General features: G+C 42.8%; 2 protein-coding genes across 8 annotated transcripts in view; one reads left to right on the top strand and one right to left on the bottom strand.

The window, feature by feature from the left end:
- SLC35B4 (solute carrier family 35 member B4) overlaps window positions 1-19890 on the top strand; it is a 28523-nt gene extending 8633 nt beyond the window's left edge. For 3 of the 7 annotated variants that reach the window (XM_075599353.1, XM_075599352.1, XM_075599354.1), the window contains 7 exons: window positions 476-525; window positions 1069-1150; window positions 1833-1893; window positions 8829-8938; window positions 11318-11393; window positions 12697-12772; window positions 13548-19890. In XM_075599353.1, the coding sequence (XP_075455468.1) occupies window positions 476-525; window positions 1069-1150; window positions 1833-1893; window positions 8829-8938; window positions 11318-11393; window positions 12697-12772; window positions 13548-13791 (699 nt within the window). In that variant the 3' untranslated portion in view covers window positions 13792-19890. The remainder of the gene's footprint in view (window positions 1-475; window positions 526-1068; window positions 1151-1832; window positions 1894-8828; window positions 8939-11317; window positions 11394-12696; window positions 12773-13547) is intronic. The other 4 variants (XR_012801592.1, XR_012801590.1, XR_012801591.1 and 1 more) reach the window with 4 other exon arrangements.
- Window positions 19891-23844: 3954 nt separating this feature from the next.
- Window positions 23845-26449, bottom strand: part of LRGUK (leucine rich repeats and guanylate kinase domain containing) — a 57310-nt gene continuing 54705 nt past the window's right edge. Inside the window, exon 20 of the mRNA XM_075599351.1 lies at window positions 23845-25993. Coding sequence (XP_075455466.1) covers window positions 25803-25993 — 191 coding nt within the window. The 3' untranslated portion in view covers window positions 23845-25802. The remainder of the gene's footprint in view (window positions 25994-26449) is intronic.

Genomic DNA, 26449 nt, shown 5'->3' with positions numbered 1-26449 from the left:
AAAAGCGCGGGCGCGCGTTACAGCGGCGTGACCGGGGCCCTAGCCTTATAAATGTTCCCTGTGGAATGTGAACACTTAAACGCTATGCTATCCCAAGCAGTTTGACATATTTTTCTTTGGAAAGCTGTATCTTGTAGGGTTTTAACCCTTTTGCTGTCAATGTAACCAGCTGCACATCTGCCCTGCATTGCTGGCCCCTCTGGGGGGGGACAGATGTTAAGGGGGAAACAGTTTAACGGCAGCCAACACAATGTTGTGTTTCATGCAGACGGCGTCCTCCTTACTAGCTGCACATCCTCAGACTGTGACGTTTGTCCCATTTATTTTTGAGCATCATAAAGGCTTAGTGTATCGCTTCTAGTATTACACACAGTGTCGCTATAAATGGACACAGTATGTGGGGGGGAGGGGATGAGCTGGTTATACGGCAGAGATGCCTCTGATATGACTGATTCTTGCTTTGCTTCTTTTCCAGGGATCGTTAATTGCAAACATGGTGCTAGGAATCATTATCCTGAAGAAGAGGTGAGCGCTGTAGCCGGTATAACACAAGCTCTTGGCTTATATGGCTCCTACCCGCAGCCTATCCGCGTGCGTGTCTTCCATACCTGTGTGATTTACGTGCATGGAGAGTCCTGCGTTCGCTGTATACTACACTTTGGCGTGCCCTGTTGGTCTGAGGGTCACCAAGGCTGGTGTGCCGCCGGCTCCTACCAGGATCACTTAACATCACGCCTTCTTTTCCTACGTTTGAGAGATGTGTCTTTGAGCTGGAGACACGACCAGAAGAGGACCACCGCTTAATGTTAAGGGGAACGGTTGTGGTCATGGGGTCGCCCCATTAGCGGTCATGGGGTCGCCCCATTAGCGGTCATGGGCGACAATGTGCGGCGCTAAAAACTCAGACTGCGTTACAGGCAGCGGCAGCGTTGAAGTACATTACGCCGGGCGTGGAAAGCCGGCCTGATGTACCCATGTTTCACTGTTGTTTATTCTCTGGATTTTGGCTTTTTTCCCTTCATATTATTGTGCACCTTTATGCTGAGTTTGTGTCTCTTGTTGTGACAGGTACAGCACCTCCAAATACCTGTCCATTGCTCTGGTGTCTCTGGGGATCTTTATTTGCACCTTGATGTCTGCAAAACAAGTGGTAAAGCGTGTTTGGGATAACTGTGATAACCCCTTGTGTCTGTGGGACATGCATAGCAAACAGGGACACGTCACGCTCTGTACATTAAAGAACTCGTTTAGGTGTGGTTTTTTATATCTGTTTTAATTTCTGCCAAAAGTAGGGGTGCACAAGCGAAACTGATAATGTTTAGGGAAACAGGTATGCAGCCTTTAAAGAAAAGTGTAATGCATAAACACGCAATAAGTTCTACATACACTAGATATACTGTACTAAATACACTACAGAGGGCTGCTCATCTCCAGTCCTGAAGCGCCCCCCCCAAACAGGTCAGGTTTTCAGAATATCCTGGCTTCAGCACAGATGACTCAATCGGTGGATCAGTCTTTCACTGAGCCTCTGAGCCACCTGTTGTGAAGCTGGGATATTCTAAAAAACCCTGATGTGCTTGGGGGGCTAAAGGACTGAAGTTGAGAACCCCAGCACTCAATAACCCCTGTCTGTCCTGCCTGTCCTGCCTGTCCTGCCTGTCCTGTCTGTCCTGTCTGCCCTGCCTGTGAACTTGATCTTAAATATAGTGCTGGCTCAGGTAGACCTGTCTTGCAGGCGTTGGAGGCTGCATGCCCTGCCTCATTGGTCAGGTTACACAGCAAGTGATTCACCATAGCAGTGCTTTATTTTTCTTGTTACTTTTCCCCTTTAGACGTCTTCTCAAACCTCTAGTGACGAGGACGGATTTACAGCCTTCCTATGGTGGCTTCTAGGTGAGTGGCAGATACCGCATCCGCTAACGCGCACCTCCATTCACTAGTCTTACTAGTGTCACTAAATTAATTCATGCTATTTAGAGGTGCCGTTTCACCTGCTAGTTCCTCCCTGTACTGTACAGCACAATGTCTGTTTTCACCTCTAGTTTATTACTGATTTTTAAACACGGTGCATTTTATGAGAAATTAGCCCTTAAACAGTTTGGCCGCGATTATACTAGGGGCGTGTGCGCCTGTCACCCGAGCAATGGATGAACTGAGCTTTCAGCGATTGGGGAGGCACCAGGCTGTTTCATCCTCATTGGCTAAACCGCATGCGTGACGCGTCCGCCACGCCCAAAACAAATTTATTTGTAGCTTGAAAATTCTGCCGCGCGGTTGCTTGGCTCGGGTGCACTATGGCCGCCCTCATTGACAGCAAGAGATTTGTTCTCGCGGAGTACGATGTTGCGCGCACGCCGTCACGGTTGTTATCCCGGCCTTATACATGGCTGCTACACCCCTCCCCCTTTGTGACATCACTGGACTTTAAAGAACCTCATCCGAGGTTCAGGATACGAGGGTTTGACATCAGTGGACTTCAGAGTCAGGTTCAGGATACGGTCGTTTATATGGTAATTCCTTTGACCAGGGAAAACATCTGTGTTACCCGCTGGGGTAGAGCACGTGTGCCTAAACAGCAGAGGTTCTCCTGGGAGTACCCGACGGCAGGATTTGGTTACTTTTAAAATGTAAAATAAAATGCCGCTAGGGAAGAAAAAATATTGTGATTAATCTGCTTTATAGGGCATCAGGAGGGTAGTTGGTGTGGATAGAGCACAGCTTCCAGACTCCCTGCAATGTGAAGCAGGGAAAACAAAACCAGGCCACTCCGCAGTAGTTTCAAATTTGTATTAGCCAACTAACACATACAGGGAAAAAAGGGGGGGACAAATAGAACGCACCTACGCGTTTCGTACAGAGGTACTTTATCAAGGTGAAGCAGGAACACAATACCAGCCTATTTATACCCACCATTTGCATTTCTAATCCAATGGGTTGCGGCGTCAAACGCCGACAGCTGCAAGCAGTCGCGGCTGTATGACGCACACTCCCAGGGGATAGGGTGCATCAGGTAGTACATAGGGACTGCCACGAGACCTCCGTCGCGTCATAGAGATGACGTCATCAGCGTGCGGCACGTAGGCCCCTCACGTTGACGCAACGTCCATCTCCATTGGCTGGGATATGTCACGTGATCTGAAAACTTTTTTAAAACATACAACTTTATTAATATAACACAATATGAACAGTAAAAATCAAAATACTTGGAAATAGAATACTTTAAACAAGATTTAAAATAGAACAGAATAAAAAACTTGCTGGATAATTAAATCGCAGACTCCCTGTCATGGTTGAATATATCTATGATTGCAAAAATATTGCTTGTAATACATTGAATAATTATGAAAGACAATGCATCATATAAACATTATATATGAATATATTCATGATGATGTAACCATTCATGGGACAGAAATAGAACCATGCTAGTTCATGGAAACTTGAACAGTAGATGTATATACAATACTATCAAATGGTAATGGTATAACTTACAAAAGCAGTGTACATTTTATACTTATAGTACATCTAGGAGGAGACATATGATTCATAGGTTGTTATGTTTTTATATCTTAATTAAGACATGAGCAAAGATTGGGATTGCATAATGTTCACTAGAAATTAAAGGAATAAATGTAACTAAATATAGCCAAGATTGTAAATAAATTTCCAACAATATATTACTAGAATATATGTAATTGTTTATAAAGTCTTTAATGATGAAAAGTACATATTAGTACGTGTATAATTTTACAAGGATAAAGATTTTTTAATTACAAATATATAGAATTAACGATTGCAAATTTATTAATTGTAGATGGATAGCAATAATACTTATTGAAAATATAATTCTACCATCTGACCCAACCATACAATATCAGACAGAACTTAGACATTTGTTAGATCTGGGTTCAATGCTAGGTGTCTTGAATGATAATGACATGGATTTTCTATACAAGCCCTTCCCTGTCACACCCGTGTTTCACCATCTCCCGAAGATTCATAAGACATTGGTCTCCCCTCCTGGGAGGCCAATTGTCTCCAGTATTGATTCTTTGGGGGATGGTGTCTCACGATATGTGAATCACTTTCTCCAACCCATGGTACAACAGCTCCCGTCCTACATTAGAGACAGTACTCATCTAATAAATACACTAGATGACTTAAAATGGAAGAGCAATTTACTCTGGCTGACATTAGACGTTACGTCTTTATACACCGTGATATCCCACGAGCATGGTTTGACAGCTGTGGAATATTTCCTAAATAAGTCTGACTTGTCACCAGCACAAAACACTTTTATTTTGGATGCGATTCACTTTTTACTCACACACAATTTCTTTTTGTTCAATGGGGTTCATTATCTCCAGACACGTGGAACGGCTATGGGGACAAGCTTCGCCCCCTCCTACGCCAACCTATTCATGGGTTGGTGGGAGCTGTTCCACGTGTTTGGAGATTTGAACATTTATAGGGAGCACATTTTATTTTATAAGAGGTACATCGATGATCTGTTATTTGTTTGGGAAGGTGATGTCACTACTTTGCACAAATTTATTTCTTTATTAAACACCAATAAATTTAATCTCACTTTCACTTATTCATTTCATTTACAACACATTAATTACTTAGATCTTTGTTTATATGTAGACACAACTTTAAAAATTCAGACAACTTTATATCGCAAACCCAACTCCAGAAATACATTTCTGAGACCAAGCAGCTGTCATCCCCAAAACATGTTCAAGGGAATACCCAAGAGCCAATTCATCAGAGCACGTAGAAATTGCTCAAGTGAGTTTGATTACAATAATCAGGTGAAAGACCTATATTCAAGGTTTCTCAAAAGGGGTTATAAACAGGCGGATCTGGACAGAACATTGAGGGAGGTATCTACCTTAGATAGAAGTTTATTGCTAAGGAATGAACCAAGACCAAATAGAGATAATACCAGCCCCTCATTTATTACTCCATATAGTAAACAAGCACCAATAATTAAAAATATTCTAAAAAAACACTGGAATGTATTAACCCTAGACCCAGTATTGAAACCATACATTATTTCGGGTCCCAATGTAGTTTACAAACGGGCCAAAACTTTGTCCAACAGTCTCTCTCCAAGTCTCTTTGAATCCAGTGATGGTAAAAAAGAAGTTTCCATTTTACCACTTGGTACATACTCTTGTACACACTGCAAAGTATGTCCAAAAATGAAAAATAGCAAACAATTTTGCTCCTACAATTCCGGTTTAAACTATAAAATTAAATCTTTTCTGAATTGCAACTCCACATTTGTCATTTACCTACTGCAGTGTGGATGTGGCCGACAATACGTCGGGAGAACGACTAGATGTCTAAAAATTAGAATTCTAGAACATTTACGTCTTATACGAATTGGTGATCAGAATCACCCGGTGTCCAAGCATTTTTTCAATGGTCCGCAAGGTAATATTAACTCCTTTTCATTTCAGGGAATTGAACAAATACCTGTTCCTCCAAGAGGTGGGGACAGGACAAAAAATCTTGATAGACGTGAATCCTTCTGGATTTTTACTCTTAGAACCAGAACACCCCTAGGTATGAACACAGAGTGGGATATAAGTCACTTTATATGATCAATAAGGATTATTGCTATCCATCTACAATTAATAAATTTGCAATCGTTAATTCTATATATTTGTAATTAAAAAATCTTTATCCTTGTAAAATTATACACGTACTAATATGTACTTTTCATCATTAAAGACTTTATAAACAATTACATATATTCTAGTAATATATTGTTGGAAATTTATTTACAATCTTGGCTATATTTAGTTACATTTATTCCTTTAATTTCTAGTGAACATTATGCAATCCCAATCTTTGCTCATGTCTTAATTAAGATATAAAAACATAACAACCTACGAATCATATGTCTCCTCCTAGATGTACTATAAGTATAAAATGTACACTGCTTTTGTAAGTTATACCATTACCATTTGATAGTATTGTATATACATCTACTGTTCAAGTTTCCATGAACTAGCATGGTTCTATTTCTGTCCCATGAATGGTTACATCATCATGAATATATTCATATATAATGTTTATATGATGCATTGTCTTTCATAATTATTCAATGTATTACAAGCAATATTTTTGCAATCATAGATATATTCAACCATGACAGGGAGTCTGCGATTTAATTATCCAGCAAGTTTTTTATTCTGTTCTATTTTAAATCTTGTTTAAAGTATTCTATTTCCAAGTATTTTGATTTTTACTGTTCATATTGTGTTATATTAATAAAGTTGTATGTTTTAAAAAAGTTTTCAGATCACGTGACATATCCCAGCCAATGGAGATGGACGTTGCGTCAACGTGAGGGGCCTACGTGCCGCACGCTGATGACGTCATCTCTATGACGCGACGGAGGTCTCGTGGCAGTCCCTATGTACTACCTGATGCACCCTATCCCCTGGGAGTGTGCGTCATACAGCCGCGACTGCTTGCAGCTGTCGGCGTTTGACGCCGCAACCCATTGGATTAGAAATGCAAATGGTGGGTATAAATAGGCTGGTATTGTGTTCCTGCTTCACCTTGATAAAGTACCTCTGTACGAAACGCGTAGGTGCGTTCTATTTGTCCCCCCCTTTTTTCCCTGTATGTGTTAGTTGGCTAATACAAATTTGAAACTACTGCGGAGTGGCCTGGTTTTGTTTTCCCTGCTTCACATTGCAGGGAGTCTGGAAGCTGTGCTCTATCCACACCAACTACCCTCTTGAATCTTCCTATGGATGGACTGCACGCTACTGATCCTGAGAGTGCCCCCTGAAGGAGCAGGTAAATGCCAATGTGCCTTATTTAAATCCTGCTGTCATGGACATAGTTCCTCTTTATTATGCTGTCAGGGTGATTATTGTGTACATCCCGGTGGTTGTCTCAACTGACTCCACTTGTCACTTCCCCTACAGTCATCACGCAGATTTATTGCATTATTGAGGGGCACTCCATCATCGCCGGACCTCCTAATTAAGGATCTTATTAACAATATGCTTAAGGATGCTACCTGCTCAATTTTGAGCACCACATATACCACATTCCTCTGATTATAGGGCATCAGATCAGATGGCGCGCACTTTTAAGCTGGAAATGGCAATTTCCTTAAGTATTCACGAACGAGCCGGCTTGACTGTCCTGCAAGGAGCAAAACGTGGCCCTGAACGTGGGCACAGAATTATAAGATACTGTATTTCAGGCGGCCTTTAAGATGAGATATTGTGGCTCACTTATGAACATGTTCCTTTACAAATGGGATACCATGCTTAAATATGCTCTGTTAAAGATTTAGAAATTAAAAGTATCAGCATAAGGTCATTCCTTTTTTGTTGCCTGTCCATTTTTTTTATTTATTGGATATACATAGAAATAATACATAGGGGAAATTAGTCATGAGCTATTCAGACAGCAGAGTGGAACCTTCTAAGTCTAGACCAGTGTTTCCCAACTCCAGTCCTCCGGGAACCTCAACAGGTCAGGTCTTAAGGATATCCCTGCTCCAGCACAGGTGGGTCAATCGGCGGCTCAGTCATTTTGACTGAGCCACCTGTGCCAGAGCAGGGATATCCTTAAGACCTGACCTGCTGGGGTTCCTGAGGACTGGAGTTGGGAAACACTGGTCTAGACAGTTTCATGCAGAAGAACACGTCTGGACTATGGTCATGTGGTCCCAAAAGTATCACAGCCTGCAAGGAATCCAACTTTTTCACGAGTAGTGAGGCTACTTACACTAACAAAGGGTTTAAGTCGCAGAATGGCTCACTGACTATAGTGGGGCACTTGTTAACATGCAATATTGGCTGTTGAGTTGAGTGATCAACATTACACAGGCAACAACTAAGATGTCCTTAATTAGCAATTCTCTGTGAGGACTGCTCAACTCTGGGGACTGGGCTATACCTGGCTGTCTGCTAATGTAGTAATACGTTGGGGCCCTGCAGTACAAAGGTAAAACCCTACTCCCTCACCTCCAACTACTGACCAGCAGCTTCCTGGCATTGTACATTTCCAAAAGGTGCCAGATTGGAATATCTCCTTAACTGCTAGGGTCTCCAAATGCAGAGCTGTCACCGTTTTACCAACTGTAGGACACATATCCAAACAGTATATACATATATTCATCTTCAGCCTTTGTCCATCCACTGCTAGATGAAGCCTCCCCTATGATCTTCAAGGTAGTATTGTTACAGCCTCTCTTCTCCACGTTGCTCCAACACATTTTCTGGTTTCATCCTCCCGTCTTACTTCTCGTCATCGTCTTGGTCTTTTGATAACCCTTGGAATCCAGCCGAATACCATTTTTGTCCAACAATGGCAATTACTTCTTGAAATATGTCCGGCCCACCGTCCTTTTAATTTCTTCGCCCTTGTGATAATGTCTCAGACTTTTGTTTGCTTTCGAACCCATTCATTTTTCCTTTCTCTTTGGGTAATACCCAGCATGCATCTTTCCAAAATGTTTCGTGTTGTCTGAAGCTTCTGAATTATCTTCGCATCGAGTCCAAGTTTCACATGTAAGCACGGGCAGAATACACGGGTCAAACACATGCTTGTTGAAACTGTGGAAGGTTCCATTGAAAGATTCTTATTTCTTCCAAATGCGCTCCATCCCATCTTTATTCTCCTATTGATTTTAATTTGATAGGTTTTCTATCCCTTGATATTTCCCGGGCAAGGTAGACCCAGTCTTCAACTTCTTCTAGTTCTATTTGTCTCTGCCTGCTGTAATGAATGCACCCTGCTGTGTTGTAGGATGTGACTTAACCCGTTTCTGTCCTTTATTTCCCCAGGTATCGCTGCGCTGACCTTTGCCCTTCTAATGTCCGCGAGAATGGGGATCTTTCAGGAAACGTTGTACACGAAGTATGGGAAGCACTCGAAAGAAGCCTTATTTTACAACGTAAGGCCTACAGCAAGACGGTGTGAATACCAGGATCGTGACTTGGCCAGGTTTACATGTGGTGTCTACAGTACATCATGTACAAAATGTCACATGACTTGTGTAATAGCGCTGGTTACTGTACTCTTAATCTGTTATCGCTATATGACTCTTTGGGGCTTATGCACTAAAGATTCATGAAAAAAATCGCCGGGCCATTTAAATCACCGTATTTATGAGCGTTGCTATCACGGTATTCAGAAAGCCTTGATTATCTCTGTCATAGCAAAATTCACAAAACGGGTGATAAGCCGGTGATCTAATGAACGACGCTCTGAAAAGGCCTTACCCGGCGAGTTGTATCTGCTGCAGAGAGAGCTGCTCTGAGAGAGCCGTCTCTCCCTGTGCAAATATCGCCCGAAATTTGTGTATAAATTTTAATTGTGTTAATAGTTTAGATGAACATGGGGTCTCCAGAGCTGGACCGCATTGGTTTCAGCCTCGGGGACCCCCTACATCCCGAGATACAGGCCCCGTTATGGGGTACCGGTATCTCCTATGCATTGTATTCCCATGGTCACGTGACGCGGACATTTAAATGCATAGGATATGCCAGCACCCCATAACGGGGCCTGTACCTCGGAAGTAGGGGGGTCCCTGAGGCTATCCGCTATGGTAATGAAGTTTACTGTAAATGCATTTTTATTGCATAGGATTCATGCCAGGGGTCTCTGCTGCTAATATTAATGTATATCAGCTCCAGAGATTCCCGGCATCAATCCTATGCAGGTTTCCAACAACTTCACGCCAACTTTTTCTGGCGTGAGGATTTTGTGATAAAATCACCATTCTAGAGCTGTAATAAGCGTTCATAGCCAAATCACTGCTACTAGAATTGCACGAGTTTATGAACATGCCGAAAAGCAACGATAAGTGGCTGATCACCGCTGCCTCGGTGATTTATTTATTTTTATTTTTTTGAATGTTTTTTTTTTTTTTTTATGAGCAATTTTTTGGGGGCGATTCAGTCTTTTATAACCCACTTATCGACACTTACTGAATAGCCGTAGGCATTTTGGGCGATAAGTGCTTGATAAGTGGCTTATGAACGCTTACTGCATAGGCCCCTTTATCTTTACATTGTGGTAATGGGGACACACGCTGCCCTTTGTGGGACGTAAGGGTCGCACCTGTAGCACTCTCTTTAGATCATGTTGCCCAGCACTGAGACATTGAGGAAAAGAAGAGTTTATTTCAGTCAGTGCAATCCTATGTCTGGCTTTCCAGTATACGGCTTCCATTTTGACGCAGGAGATGAGTAATAGTTTACTCTTGTTCCACGGGAGTATTTGTCTCCCTTACCTTCCTGGGCCACCTTTGCACCTAGCTGCCAGGCCTGGGCGGTCTGATCATGCCTCCTGGGACTGCTCTAGCCGGGAAAAGTGGAGAAGGATCTGTAGACAACACCGTGCATGGTTGGTGTGAGACCCACTGAGACACGCTCTCTGGACGCTATTTCGGGCACCTGTTGTCCCGAACTGCCAGCGTCCCTACAACACTGCCGCACCATTTCCCATCATTTAGGTTTTCTCTCCCGGAAGTGTAAGCACTGCAGGGAGACTCCTTCATACTAGGTAGGCAGCCGGTATCCCCTTCCTCTCCACTCCCTGGGGGTGGCATAGCAGTCTATTTGAAACTGAGATGACTTCCTTCCCCCAATCAAGTGTTCGGCTGCTGGTAACTGCTCCCTCTCTCAAACACAAGGCTGATCCTTCAACCTGTTAAGGTGTGTGTGTGTGTGTGTGTGTGTGTGTGTGTGTGTGTGTGTGTGTGTGTGTGTGTGTGTGTGTGTGTGTGTGTGTGTGTGTCTAATCTCCAGTGTTACCTTGGAATGGGGGTTTGGTTTTTTTTGGTCTCTTCCTCAAAACAGAGGTATGAGTGTTAACCCTTTGAGCACTGGCAACCACGGAGTACATGTCAATAGGACAAATGTTTCCATTTCCAGCCTTTTAAATACCATTTCAGTGTGTTATCCTATTACGAGTTGTCTTATAATGTCCTTACTGCGGGCACGTGGAAGGGCCCTCCATACATTTTGTGCCTAACTTTAATTTCTGCCCCCTTTTTTTTATTTATTTTTTCAATCTGAATAGATCTCCAGTCCAGAATAAAACAAACACCTTTAGTTTTTATCAGCGTTACAATGTCTTTAATATTATGTCCATAATAAAACGTCTTCCCAGCGGTGCAGAAGGCGCAGATTTACCCGTCGGAATGTTGAGGTTAAATCGCTCTGTTACTTTCTTACCTCCGCAACGCATGGCAAGTTAGGTGTTAAAGTGTGTGTGTGTGTGTGTGTGTGTTAGTTATGATCTGATCTGTTTCCTTGTCCCCTCACAGCACGCCCTGCCCCTGCCAGGATTTCTGCTCTTTGCCCCTGATATTTATAACCACGCTGTTAAGTTCAGTCAGAGCGGTAAGTAATGTATGAAAGTGCAGTGACAAAGTGGTAATTGCTCATAACAGGCACGCAGCCAGAACCATTTCACAGGGGCGGCAAGAACCGTGTTGAAAGCTGTAGTCAGGGGGCTGGGGCAACTCCAGTCCTCAATAGCCCTCAAGGGCAACCAACAGGTCAGGTTTTCAGGATATCCCTGCTTCATCACAGGTAGCTGTCAAACACTGAGCCACCTGTGCTGAAGCAGGAATATCCTGAAAGCCTGACCTGTTGCTTGCCCACCCGTTTCAGGAGCTCACTACAGTCTGCCGCGCACAGAGGAACACGGACGAGGTCACACAGAGAGATGTTTTATTTGCAGGATGAGGCGTTGTGCTGTGCATCGCCTTGCAAATGAAGCACTGGGACCTCTGCTTTGTCCCCTTGGGTATTCCGATTCCCACCCGCTCTGCGCTAGAACCAGTTCTCTAGCCCTCTATTTACCCTGACGGCGCGTGACCACGGCCGCCATTGTGTCTCGCAATACTCAATGTTTCAGGAAGTCAAATCACTGCAGAACCATTCATTCATTTAATAAATTAGTCTTTACCAAAAGCATTTTATATTAACAGCCTGTAGCATTCAAAAACTAAGCTTTCTGATGTAAGTTCTGAATATTAATGCAATTTGAGTTGATTTGAGTGAATAAATAAGATGGGGCAAGTACTTTTAGAATATTAATACTCCCATCAGAGTATTCTCACGTTCAGGACTTTGTAGATTTAGGCTTTAGAGAATATATGTGGAGTAACATATTAAACATATCCTGAACAATGTAACACACGGAGATCTTTCTGAATGGTTTCAATGCATTGCTTGGGCTGCACCTGTTTATTGAGCTTGAGGCATTGCTGGATCAGTGCACTGTGTTGGATGGGTTCCTTCCTTCTAATAAGAGGCTTGCTCACATATGTCACATGCAGAAATAGCAATCGCAGTGATCAGCCTTGCTGCTATATTCCTGAGATTCCTTAGCGGTCTGTGAGTAGGGTTGCTGGCTCTGCCCTTCTCTAACATGCGCTGTGCTGAAAAAGCTGTGTAATGCGGTAGGGATCAGGTTAACGGATCAGAAGCAAAAAGTGACCCACTGTGTGAGTGCTCAGTTACATGTCATTATCCAGAATCCCTGGCTGCAGTGGAAGCATTGCATGCCAGGAGATAATGGGGAAGGACAGGGTTGCAGACCTGTCTGAGACACGAGAAAGTGCTCACACGTGGTATTTTTATTTGCTGAGATGCTTTAGAAATCCCCCAGAGATTGAGCTGTTCCTTTTTCTTGCAGAGCCGTTCCAGGTGCCTGTGCTGGGGGTGGAGATGCCCATCATGTGGTTTTACCTGCTAATGAATGTGATCACTCAGTATCCTTGTCATTGGGATACTATATAACCATCAGTGGGGCTTCCAGCGATGCCCACGCAGAAGAAATGAAACGCGCATGCACTTGATGGTAGTATTTCGGGGAAGATGGGTACACCTGGGGCTGGGTCTGGAGAAATATTGCAAGGCCCTCTACTGCGTGAAATGGTGATTAAAAGAATAAGTTCTCCGCAGCACTCGCCACGCACAAGATATGCGATCCTTTATTGACGAATACTTAGTGTAAACGCGTTTCGGGGGTCAGTGTACACACTCTGCATGTGACCGAGATGTCCTGAATTGAATCTCCTATCCTGTGCTTGGGGAGTGCGGCAGAGAACTTACTCGTTATGATTACAGTTATGACCCCGGAGTCCCTGTGCCCTAAGCTGAAAACGGACAGAATAATTTTTACACGGTCCGTGTCGTATGTATGTTACCCCCTGCACAAACTCCATGTCTGATACCTGCTTCTCCCTGAAAGACCTGTGTGCATCTCATACAGATAGCTTGGCCTCCCTAAATACTCTCTGTCCTGCACAGTAGTACTGTCTGCAGGCGCGGGTTATTTTTCACGCTCTGTGAATCTTTAAGACGCTATGTTTGCACGGCCTGCAGATTCAGTGTATCAAGTACAGGAAGCCAGCGCTCCTTGCATGACCTTTTACCTACAAAGCACAGAGCAGGCACTGGATAATGGGTTTGTGTTTGTGTATTTAGGATGCCCTATACCTATGCTTTAGGTTCTCTTTAGGTTCCCTTAACTCTCTTGGTAAGATACGTGTGCATCAGAGGCGTGTTCATCCTCACCACGGAGTGCCCCTCTCTCACCGTCACGCTGATAGTCACTCTCCGCAAGTTCCTCAGCCTCATCATCTCGATCCTGTACTTCAGTAACCCCTTCACTGCCTGGCACTGGACAGGCACATCTCTCGTCTTCGTGGGGACCCTGCTGTATACTGAAGTGTGGAACAGCATCGGCCCTGCTCCCAGCAAGGACAAGGAAGCTAAGGAGGAGTAGATGCCCTTGCCATCTGAACTGGATGTGTCTGGGCTCCCTGTGCCAGCCATGGCTTGGTACATGGCAACAGACTTGGTACAGGTCGGGATTTTTACTCCTACCATAGCCTTTTACACGTCTGCTCCTCCTTGCTCTGTAATAGCCTATTGCGGTAGGCTGTTGAAGCTGTGATGGTGATAAGGCACTGTAGATGTTGGCTTACCATCCTATAAATACCCTTGTTGGGGCTTATATCCCATTGTTCTTTAGCACTATCCTGGATGCAAATCCTATACTGAATGGTCTTGCGTTTAGAGAATTCTTTAGAGGGTCATGTGAAACAACTGGATAAATGGAGAACGCCTTAATTTTTCGGATGTTTAGCTGATGGTAACCACACTTCTGCATTGCACCAAGCCTAAAATAAAATCCTCAGGTATGAAATGGATAAGAGCAGGTCCCACTGCTAGCAACAGGGTTAATAATGTGTTTTTATTATTATTATTTTAGGTAAGGTTTTAAATAAAGATGTCGCATATCTCTAAAGGTGCTGTCCCACTTGGCAATATCTATATTGAAGTTGCAATCAAGTAAAAGCACTCGGTTACATAACACGCATTAGCCATGATCTGTTCAGTAGCTTTGCAAATTGGCAACCTCGTTCCTTAGGGTTTATCTGGGGTTTTTTTTTTAATCACATTTACTAGCCATGTTTAAGGACCCTGCAAAAAATAAATACAGGATTTTAAGTCAATATTGCTCAACAGTAGAAAACTATTGGAGCAGTAAAGTACAGGCATACCCCGCTTTAAGTACACTCGCGAGTAAGTACATATCGCCCAATAGGCAAACGGCAGCTCACGCATGCGCCTGTCATCACATCCTGAACAGCAATACCGGCTCCCTACCTGTACCGAAGCTGTGCGCAAGCGGGGAGACTATAGAGCCTGTTACACATGCGTTATTTACATCAGTTATGCACGTATATGACGATTGCAGTACAGTACGTGCATCAATAAGTGGGAAAAGGTAGTGCTTCACTTTAAGTACATTTTCGCTTTACATACATGCTCCGGTCCTATTGCGTACGTTAATGCGGGGTATGCCTGTATGTGGTTCTGGCAAACAAGGAAACGGGACTGTCATTTGTACAACAACAACAAAAAAAGATTTGGAGCAGCTAAGTTGGGACTGTACCTTTTGTGTTAATGACGCTTGTCTGCCTCTCAGGTGGATGCATTCAATGTCTGCCAGTGTTTAAAGCTTGAGTTACTGTTTAGGGTCGGGGCGATGGCAGCTGTAAGGATCGCAGAGGCTCTTTCTTTAATGCAAATGTCAGTTTGTCCGAGTTATACAGCAGCCAACGTGTGATGAGGGAGAAATCATTCAATGTGCTCCAGTAGTCATTTTGTATCTTGGCTCCTAAAGCATCAGTTTCCTCCCACCCCCTCTATCTAAATCCCTCCAGCGGAAAGGTACAATTAACTAGCTATTCAACCTCTGTAGGGGTTTACGGTTTACGCATGTTAGGGTAATGGACTATATTTAGGGTAAGGGGTTAGATTACCTGCGGTGGCAAACTGTCCTGGCAGACAAATGTCCTCGCTTCCTGAGCGCTCACACGATTACATCCTGGTGATTGGGACGGGACCTCAGTTCTATTTAGCTCTGAACGTGTAGGTCCCCCCTGCAAATGAGCAGAACCACATGATTCAGTGTATATGTCCTAAGGGGCCCCCAGAGTGCTTCCTTTCATGATATACACTGTATATAAGGCACTGAGTGGGTTAAATCCGGAGTGGCCAACTCCAGTTCTCAAGGGCTACCAACAGGTCAGGTTTTCAGGATATCCCTGCTTCAGCCCAATCAGTAGCTCAGTCGAAGACTGCACCACCTGTGCTGAAGCAGGTACATCCTGAAAACCTGGCCTGTTGGTAGCCCTTGAGGACTGGAGTTGGCCGCCCCTGGGTTAAAGTAACCGTTACTTATTTGTATCCGGTGGAATTGAAGCATAGCTGCTGCTTACTGTATGTTTTATCTGTTTGACGAACGATGGCACCTTAATTACTTTATTAATAAGAAAGAAACACAGTGGGCCTTCCAGCTGTGGGTGCATGGGATTTGTTCTGGTGCAGATCACACGGCTTCGTCCTGCAACCCGACATTAACACCACTCTCTCTTATTGCCACCTTCCCTATCCCCTGGAAACGGGCAAAACGGCCATGATATTGGGGCAGTGACACATGCCAGCAGGGTCCTCTCCATGTCCCAGGACACTCAGCCTGTGTGCTCCGCTGCTTGGTTCCCCAGAGTCGGTTTATACCAAAGTCTGAGATTCATCTTCCGATTCTGTTCTTCCATGAATATATTTTGGACGTTTTTAGCTCCCAGAGGAACATTATTATGCATACTAGTCTTTCTTCCCCCCCCCCCCACCCCAGATTGATCTGATACTAGGAATGTCTCAGTGTCTGAAAGTTACTATTGCAATAACTAGCTAAATTGATTGGTACAAAACAATTCCCAGGAGATTGGGTTCATCGTTCTTTTACATCTGGCTCTTGTGTGTCGAAGAGTTAGAAATTGTGACAGATTTACAACAGACTCCTCACTCCAGATTGCTGTAGCCAGTTAGATTGTGCTAGAAATGTTAGTCCAGTTGTAATTGGGCCAAAAGTTTCCATTTGTGACTGAGTGGGCCTGACCATGATTCAAAGATTCCTATTGTTACTGGAAGTAAAAGAATGATTTAAACCCCATTGTGGGTTTACACCTCTGAGAACCTTGCTGTGTTTCAAGTATCAATGTTGTCTGCAGCAGAATGCTTCTGAGAATGCCTTCTTAGTCGCACACATGCCGCAGCAGCAAACGGCTGAGCACACTTGAAAGATGACACTTGGCATAAGTTTAGGGTAGTGATATTTGAACCACATTGAGGGTTTTGACACTTTCTAATGCTGTCTATACACTTCCCTAGGTTTCATGAAAACTTTGTGACAAAACAGCTGCAGTACATGAATCTACATGATTCATTTAACTATTCTTCTTATTGTGCGGTGGGGGTTGACGAGACCATTAAATAGTTAAAAATCCATTCTGATCAAGTATTAGTCTTTCCAAGTTAGGTTACAGCTCTGCATATTATTCTTGGCTATTCTTAGTCATGTACCACTCTTCATACGGATGTGTACTAGTCACAATGTGCTACTTAAATGGAACCCACCTGTCACTTTGCTTTAATCCACAGTGAGACTCTGGAAGCATCTTTCACTTCTTCCCGTCCTCTGTGGCTCAGATCTCAACTTGGAAGAGGTGTTGGGAACGCGGCATGCTCATATAGAATGAAGCCTATATGTTTTTAAGTTGGGAGTAATTGTACCGCCGTGTAAATAAGCGGAATAGCCCTACAATGGTTTAAGGGAGATGGCAGTCCATTGGGTGTAGTGCCAGCATCAGAGTTTTTGTTCTGTGAAATAGCACAAAGGTGGGTTTGCCCGAGTGAAAATCAACATGCAGCTCTACTTTTGTATACGTTATTTATTTATTCTTTGTATTTTATGATGCCATTTGTCGGCTTTTTTTTTTAATGGGTTTTCCAGTAGAAATGATGAGTACACGGAGAATGAACATGACGATTTCATTTTTTTTTTTTATACATTACTGTATGTACATCGTCGTTATGTACATGCTTTTCGTATATAGTATGTCCATCAATCTGCGCGCGCTCCCATTTTTTCCACATGGTCAGCCTTAACTAGCACTATTCTTATATCTGATGCGAGGTTTTCTCCCAAAATATTGGGTTCGCCCCCCAGTGAGGCCAAACCACTTGAAACCTCTTGATAAATGACACACCTTGTCTGCCAGTAAAACCTGCAATAGGATCGGATTAGAGCAACATGACCACGTTTCTATATTCTGTAGGTAACAGGTCTTGGTGTGTATATATACCATACGTACTCCGTTACATTTCTGACAATCTGAGAATTTCCGGAACACACCGACTTCAATTTCTCTTCTGGCAGCAAAATCGGATCTAAATATAACGTCTTCTTTTTATTATTAGCAGTCACCTGTATAAATTGGCTGCTTTTCCAGTTGAATATTTAGTTTGGAGTCTGGAGCACAGATAACTGCCTTGGAAAAAGCTTCCAATTACTATGCCAGACACAACAGTAGCACAAGATGTTAGCTTTTGCCAAGTTCTCTTGGAGAACCTTTTAAGTACTGTGCATGGCTCTTGGACTGAAATTGGAGAAATGACTAATTATGGCTCAGCTGGAAACCATGGCCCAGGAACTGTAATTTGCCTCATGTAGTGTATGAAAATCTGTGTTACCGCATCGTTCATTGGGGGATCCCATCTGCAATGTCTTTTAGCATGGTTATTGGTTTTAATTATGTTACTAAAACAGAGACACGCCTCACCAATACAACAGAGCACAGACAGGTCCCAAATAATTCAAGTGAATAACTGATGTGCAACACAATAAAAAAAAAAAAAATGTTCTCCAATAAAAAAAATGAGGACCTACTCGCAGTGGGTTAGATGCAAACAAATGTGTGACTCCCAAAAGCTTGAATGTCAGGATAACGGCTGCAGGGGCTTGTTCATGGTGTGGACATCTAATGTCAGAATACAAGAGACAAGTGGGACATTTCATCCTGGCATGTAGGTATGATGCGCCTGCATTGGATCAGTATTTTCCTTGTATGGTATACTGCTTGTATATTATCTTGGGAAGCGCTGTGTACAGGGTTGGTGCATTATTAGAATAAGTTAATAAAATCAAATTGGAATCAGATATCCCTAACTGATAATTTTCTGTGATTTCAAAATACATGTATTAACATCATTACCCTCAACATATTTAATATGTAGCAAATACAGATTGATATTCCTGGGAAATCGATAAATTACATAGTGGCTGTACATCTGCGTCGCCCCAAAAGGCAGACGCCTGAGGGGGCTCCCCAAGAGCTGCTCCCCTCTGCACAGGACCAGCTTGCTAAGGGTTAACATTTGCTTGTACTTTGTGGAACGTCAACCCCACCCACTGGAATTTTAATGAGCTAAGAGGACAAAGAACTTTGTATTCACAGCTGCATTCAATCTGAACCCCCTTAAGTGTACATCTGCGTCGCCCCAAAGGCGGACAGTCGAAAGGCCGCTAAAGGGTACGAGCCGTTTGCTGATGTTAAAGCGTCTCTATTTCAATCTGAATCTCACCAGGCCTTTATCCCCTGTACCCAATTTTCCAAAATGTCTGTGAATTGACTGTATAACCTCTGTTCTTTTAATGTAACCATGTACTGTTATAACTCTGTGCCCAGGACATACTTGAAAACAAGAGGTACCTCTCAGTGTATTACTTCCTGGTAAAACATTTTTATAAATAAATAAAAATTCATACATTTGTGGCTAGACATGTAAACTATTAATCCACAGGGTTTTTTTTTCTTTAGCCATAATTAGCAAGAGAGAGAAAGTGGAAGAACAGCAAATCACAGAGAAGAATTAGAAAGACAAAGAAAATTGCAACGGAACTTGTTAATGCTACTGGACCAACAAGCAAATAATACATATTTGAGGAAGAGACTTATTGGCATATTTTAACCTTGTGTATAGGAACAACTGTAGAATTATTTATTCTTGGTCCAATAAAAAAGGTACTAATAGTGTTACATAGTTGATAAAGTTGAAAAAGACATACGTCCATCAAGTTCAACCTATGCTAAATTTAGACAGATACTTATCCTGGTGGCTCTTCTCTGTACTCTCTCTAGTTCCATAATGTCTTATCTAAGGAGTAGTGCCCCAAACTGTACTCCATATTCAAGGTGTGGTCTTACTAATGTTTTATAAAGGGGCATAATAATGTTTACTTCCCTTCCATCCATTGCCCTGTTTAATGCAAGATAATATCTTGTTTGCCTTTGCAGCTACTGCCTGACATTGGACACTATTGCTAAGCCTGCTGTCTACAAGCACTCCTAAATCCTCCATCATCAGGGATTCTCCTAATTTATCCCCATTGAATTTGTAAATTGACTGTTTATTCTTGTTTACCAAATGCATAACCTTATATTTATTTGTATTAAACCTAATCTGCCTTTTACCTGCCCAAGTTTCCAGTCTGTCCAAGTCCTTCTGGAGAGAAATTACATCCTGCTCTGATTCTATTACCTTACACAATTTAGTATCATCAGCAAAGATAGAGACTTTGCTCTCTATGCCAACCTCAAGGTTATTAACAAACAAGTTAAAAAGCAGGGGTACAAGTACCAATCCCTTAGGTACGCCACTCACAACTTTAGCCCAACCTGAAAAAGTTCAAATTATTACAACTCTCTGTTGTCTATCCCTTAACCAGTTTTCAATCCAGGTGCAAATATTTTTACCGAGTCCAAATTTTGTAGTGTGTTAATTTGCAAACACACACTGTTGCATTAAAATTAGGAATACAAAGCATACAGCTCTGGAAAGCTGCAGTAGGAGAGAGAACAAAATAAACCCAATTGTGGCATCATTATTCTTGTGGACTTATGTGAAAAATTATACACAGTTGGACCCCGCTTCTCGGCAATGCGCCAATATGGCGGTACAGAGAAGGGGGCCACCATGTCTGCACATGCACAGAAGGGGGACGGCTGAGGTCACGTATGCGCAGAACGGGGAGCAGCGGAGGTCGCACATGCGCAGAAGCGGTAGGAAAGACGTAAAAATTGGTGGTGGACTTGGAAAATGCTATGTTCCGCTTTTTGCCGATTTTCGCTTTCCGGCGACGGCCAAGAACGCAACCCGCCGTATGAGTGGGGCCCTACTGTAAATATTTTTAGATCCATATATTTTAAAAGAGGCACATCCGTATAATAACAAATCCTAACTAATCCGACAGCAGAGATGTAGGTGTGTAGCGCACAGCATCCAGCAGAGAACAGGTCTGGCAAAAACTTTCTTTATTGGCAAGGCATTAAAAAGAGGGGCGCAACCCTTCAACGCGTTTCGTGCAAAGCACTTTGTCAAGAAGTGCCTCTACACGATATACAGCCACTTAAATACACAAAGTCTGTCAAATCTCGCGATATCTCGTGACGTCATCAGACCGCTACTATCCAATCAGAAGGACATTCCCCGCGCATGCGCGCCGCGATCGAGCCCAGCGCCAGCAAGATCACCGCATACCACGCCTCTCACTATCCCTGGTGGTACCCGCTGGTAAACACAACGCTGATCAGGAGACCAGCCATGGGAGCGGCAATCAAGCTCACCGGACCCCCCGCCATGCGCATGCGGACATTCCAAACATGCCTGATCTACTGACTGATCGGTGCAGCTGAGCTGTCAAGTGTAAAAGAAGCAGACTCACCTGCACCGCTCCCCCAGCAGGGCAATAACAGGTTAATACACTACACATAAAAAGGCGGCCCATATCCACACAGATCTACGTTTAGCATGGCCCATAATGTTGCTATGCATCAAAGCAATTTAAACAAATACAATTTATTATCTAAACACTTAGCTAAACTACTCTAAACAAGATACCTCATTAAAATATAAGTATAAGCTATACTCATGTAAAAACAAATAGCTCCCTCTTGATGAACATGATCATTATGTATATATGAACAACAATAATAATTTGCATGTTAATTATTTCTACTGTGGAGAGCCTAATAGAAAAAACACAGAAATGTATACTTTTTGACAATGTACACAAAGGTATTGTTGAAAGCCATTATACTACAATGGAAGTGAGGGACTACCAATAGTTTTATATTTGTGCCAGGTTTTGAGCAATTTTTTCATTATTAAAGATTTTAGATTTATAATTGATACTGTTCTTATCCCAAACCAACCATATAATGAATCATCAACACAAGAATTTGTTATCTATAGACAATTCGTATAAACAAGTTCAATCATATAAACTGTCATATGATGTCCACACAGTGTATTACAAAAATCATTATCAGGTCTGTTCCCAAAGAATGCTGTCAAAATTGAAATACATTTTTATTATTATTATTTTTTTGTAGATATTAGAACAATTCTATTTAGATTACACGAATCCGTACTTTTCTATCATAAAGTCCATGATTACTTTATGAAGTGGTTTATAGTCCACTCCACATTAATTCCTTCTGGGAACCTTGTTCTGAGCGTAAAGATCCAAAAGGATTCTCTACAATTCAGAGTCTTGAGAACATCTCCCCCTCTCTCTTGTTTTTTAATTTTCTCTAAACCTATGAACGTGAAGTTCTTTATGCTGCCCTTACTACATTGCGTAAAATGTTTCGACACTGGGTGTTCCAGATCCCCTTTGCGAATTAGTCTACAATGTTCTTGCATTCTAATTTTTAGAGCCCTCGTAGTTCTACCAACATATCTCTTCCCACATCCACAACTGATAAGATAAACTACAAAACTTGTATTACAGTTAATATAGCTACCAATGTTAAACTTTTTATGTGGACTGTGGGAAAAGAAGTGCTGCGAGGGCTTCATAAATTGACACATGTTACAGCTATTGCATCTATACGAGCCCTTCGTCAGGAACCGGTCAGGCTCACCCATTCTGGTAGAGATAACACTTGGTGAAATAAACGTGGCCAATGTCTTAGCTCGCCTTTATACACACTTTTGGCTTTCAACAATACCTTTGTGTACATTGTCAAAAAGTATACATTTCTGTGTTTTTTCTATTAGGCTCTCCACAGTAGAAATAATTAACATGCAAATTATTATTGTTGTTCATATATACATAATGATCATGTTCATCAAGAGGGAGCTATTTGTTTTTACATGAGTATAGCTTATACTTATATTTTAATGAGGTATCTTGTTTAGAGTAGTTTAGCTAAGTGTTTAGATAATAAATTGTATTTGTTTAAATTGCTTTGATGCATAGCAACATTATGGGCCATGCAAAACGTAGATCTGTGTGGATATGGGCCGCCTTTTTATGTGTAGTGTATTAACCTGTTATTGCCCTGCTGGGGGAGCGGTGCAGGTGAGTCTGCTTCTTTTACACTTGACAGCTCAGCTGCACCGATCAGTCAGTAGATCAGGCATGTTTGGAATGTCCGCATGCGCATGCGCATGGCGGGGGGTCCGGTGTGCTTGATTGCCGCTCCCATGGCTGGTCTCCTGATCAGCGTTGTGTTTACCAGCGGGTACCACCAGGGATAGTGAGAGGCGTGGTATGCGGTGATCTTGCTGGCGCTGGGCTCGATCGCGGCGCGCATGCGCGGGGAATGTCCTTCTGATTGGATAGTAGCGGTCTGATGACGTCACGAGATATCGCGAGATTTGACAGACTTTGTGTATTTAAGTGGCTGTATATCGTGTAGAGGCACTTCTTGACAAAGTGCTTTGCACGAAACGCGTTGAAGGGTTGCGCCCCTCTTTTTAATGCCTTGCCAATAAAGAAAGTTTTTGCCAGACCTGTTCTCTGCTGGATGCTGTGCGCTACACACCTACATCTCTGGAATTCGTTTATATAGCAGCACGCATTGGAAGGGAGACTCTGGAGGTGAACAGACTGTGAGTACTCTTAAGGGGCTATCCCAATGAGGTGAAGGAGGGTGTCCTAGGACAACTTCCCTAATCTTCAGGGCTTCCTGGTGCCCCCACCCCCATCATTATGGACTGAGTATATCAATGCACAATACCTTAATACCCAGTGTCTCCCTCCCTTCAGAAGCACACAAAATACAGCACTTTGAGCACCATTGTTCTATTCTAATCCGACAGCAGGCTTAGCAATAGTGCCCAATGTCATGCAGTAGCTGCAAAGGCAAACAAGATCTTATCTTGCATCAAACGGGCAATGGATGGAAGGGAAGTAAACATAATTATGCCCCTTTACAAAGCATTAGTAAGACCACACCTTGAATATGGAGTACAATTTTGGGCACCAATCCTTAGAAAAGACATTATGGAACTAGAGAGAGTGCAGAGAAGAGCCACCAAATTAATAAAGGGGATGGACATTCTAACTTATGAGGAGAGGCTAGCTAAATTAGATTTATTTACATTAGAAAAGAGGCGTCTAAGAGGGAATATGATAACTATATACAAATATATTCAGGGACAATACAAGGAGCTTTCAAAAGAACTATTCATCCCACGGGCAGTACAAAGGACTCGGGGGCATCCATTAAGGTTGGAGGAAAGGAAATTTCACCAGCAACAAAGGAAAGGGTTCTTAACAGTAAGGGCAGTTAAAATGTGGAATTCATTACCCATGGAGACTGTGATGGCAGATACAATAGATTTGTTCAAAAATAGGTTGGACATCTTTTTAGATGGGAAAGGTATACAGGGATATACCAAATAAGTATACATGGGAAGGATGTTGAACCAGGGATTAATCCGACTGCCAATTCTTGGAGTCAGGAAGGAATTAATTTTTCCCCTTAACGGGGTTTTTTGTTTGCCTTCCTCTGGATCAATAAGTAAGTATAGATATAGAATAAAGTATCTGTTGTCTAAATTTAGCATAGCTTGAACTTGATGGACCTATGTCTTTTTTCAACCTCATCTACTATGTAACTATGTAACTATGTAACTATGTAACTTCGATAAAAAGCCAGAGAAACACAAGAATGCAAGTTAAACCCTTCATTGGCAGGAAGGGCTGGACATCTCAGTCCGTGAAGGAATTCAAATGTAGTGTCAGGGGTATTATGTCGGCTACAAAGCGAACCATTTACCAAATCCATATGCACCTATTGATCTGGGCTGTTTTAGGGCCGGCCTTGAGCCACGCACCTTCCTCTCCCTCCTGTCAGCGCTGGGAGCCAAATTCCACCTGGGGGAGGGAGTTGGGGGATTCCCCAAAACCGGCGCAGGACAGCACCGCTTAAGGAGGAGGGGGGGGTAGTGTGGTGTGCGTGCGCACGCACAGGGTCTTACCTTATGCGGAGCGCTTTTCCTTCTGCAGCGATGCGTTGTCATGGCGACGTCACGTCCCACCTTGCCGCTGCAGGAGGGGCCCAGCTTCCGGCATGTTGCCTTGGGGCCCACCAAATTTAAGGCCAGCCCTGGGGCCCCCGCCTGTAAGATAACAAGCACAGTAGCTTGTGTGGTGTTTAGCGTGCAGGCTGAACCGTGCACAGGGTATAATCTCAAACCAAGACAATTTGTAAGTCTATTTGTGCAACGTTTGTAAACACGGTAAACGGAGACGTGAGGTTTGTGCTCCCCTGTAAGCTACTACCTTGTACAGGCAAAATGCCCCCTTCCTCCTCCCCTCATCTTATTGGGCTGAGACAGTGAGAAACAACTCGCTGAACTCCCAGTGACAAGATAACACTGCTTCAGGTCCAAAGAAAGTAAACCGCTCAATGTTTGGTTTACGTATGATTCAGTTTAAAACATGAAATTACATTAAAGCTCTCAAAATGTGTAGCAGAAGAACAGGGACAGCAAATTTCAGCGGGGACATTAATAAACAGCATAAACACACACAAAGAACAAGCTAAAAAAATACATTTTCACAAAACTAAAATACACTTTTGTATGAACGCCCGCCGTAGTTTATATTTTAAGAATTTAGCCAAGAAATAGTAATAAATTATGCAAGTTTGTGCCTTGCGTGATAATGCTGTGAATGTTTCTGTATCTTAATTTTCTGCTTACGCTACATTGGAAATTAGAAACTTGATGCATTTTTGTAATTGCCCTGTAAAAATTCAGTCGTACTGGAGTCAGAAGGAGAAAGAACAGTGGAACACATGTAGAAAAAAGGGTGAATTGTACCCTACAGTGTTTGGGACATGCTCACTGTAGTCTATTCTCATGCCCATAACAGAATCCTCTGAGTCAAACTTAAATACATCTATCTTGTGCAAAGGATGGAAAAAAGCAGAAGATAGCAATGCATTCAAAAATAAATGAGTGGAAAAGTTGACAAAGATGAACTGTACCTAGAATTATCACACAAGCATCATATTACTGTATATTGTACGTGCCCTGGAACACAGCGCCCGAGTGAGCTGGGAGTCACGGAATTGTCTTTGGCCATTAGATGGGAGACTTCTTGCGTCCTGACGGGATAGGAGGAAGAATGGGTTTGGTGTTGGAACCGGGGCGGCTCGCCTGGTTGGAGAGCCGGGATGAGGAAGAAGACTTGGACTTGGATGCTCGGACGGCAGAGCGATCGGAAGAAAGCAATCGTGGTGTCTCGGGAGTGCTACCAACACCCTGCGTATCTCCTGGGTGGCAGAGGACAGAGAGGAAGGAAATGAGAATGCTACGTTGTGTGAATCCATTACATTGAGTCGGTGGGGTCTAATAATAATATTTTTTTTCCTGTGTATAAGTCCTTGCCACAAAGAGCATGCAATGTAATTTTGGTACCAGAGGCACAATGAGGTCAAGTAACTTGCCCAAGGTCACCGAGAGAGAACTTCAGACCAGTTCACCAGTTGGTCTCGGTCGTCTTAAAAAAGGTGCAATAAGCAGCATCAATTGTTAATGAGTTTACAATTGATAATGGCAATCTTCCATAACTGAACTGACCTCTGTGTCATCTGATATAATGATCTCTGCTTTATTATTAGTATTATTTAGTCTGGTTGCAGTTTCCTAACCAATAGAGGTTACCGGCACTATGAACACTCAAAGAGACAAGTCTAGAGAAGTATCAAGCGCTCTTAGCAACAATCCTG

The sequence above is a fragment of the Ascaphus truei genome, chromosome 5, assembly GCF_040206685.1.
Source record: "Ascaphus truei isolate aAscTru1 chromosome 5, aAscTru1.hap1, whole genome shotgun sequence".
NCBI lineage: Eukaryota > Metazoa > Chordata > Amphibia > Anura > Ascaphidae > Ascaphus > Ascaphus truei.
This window is presented reverse-complemented; position numbering and strand designations above follow the sequence as displayed.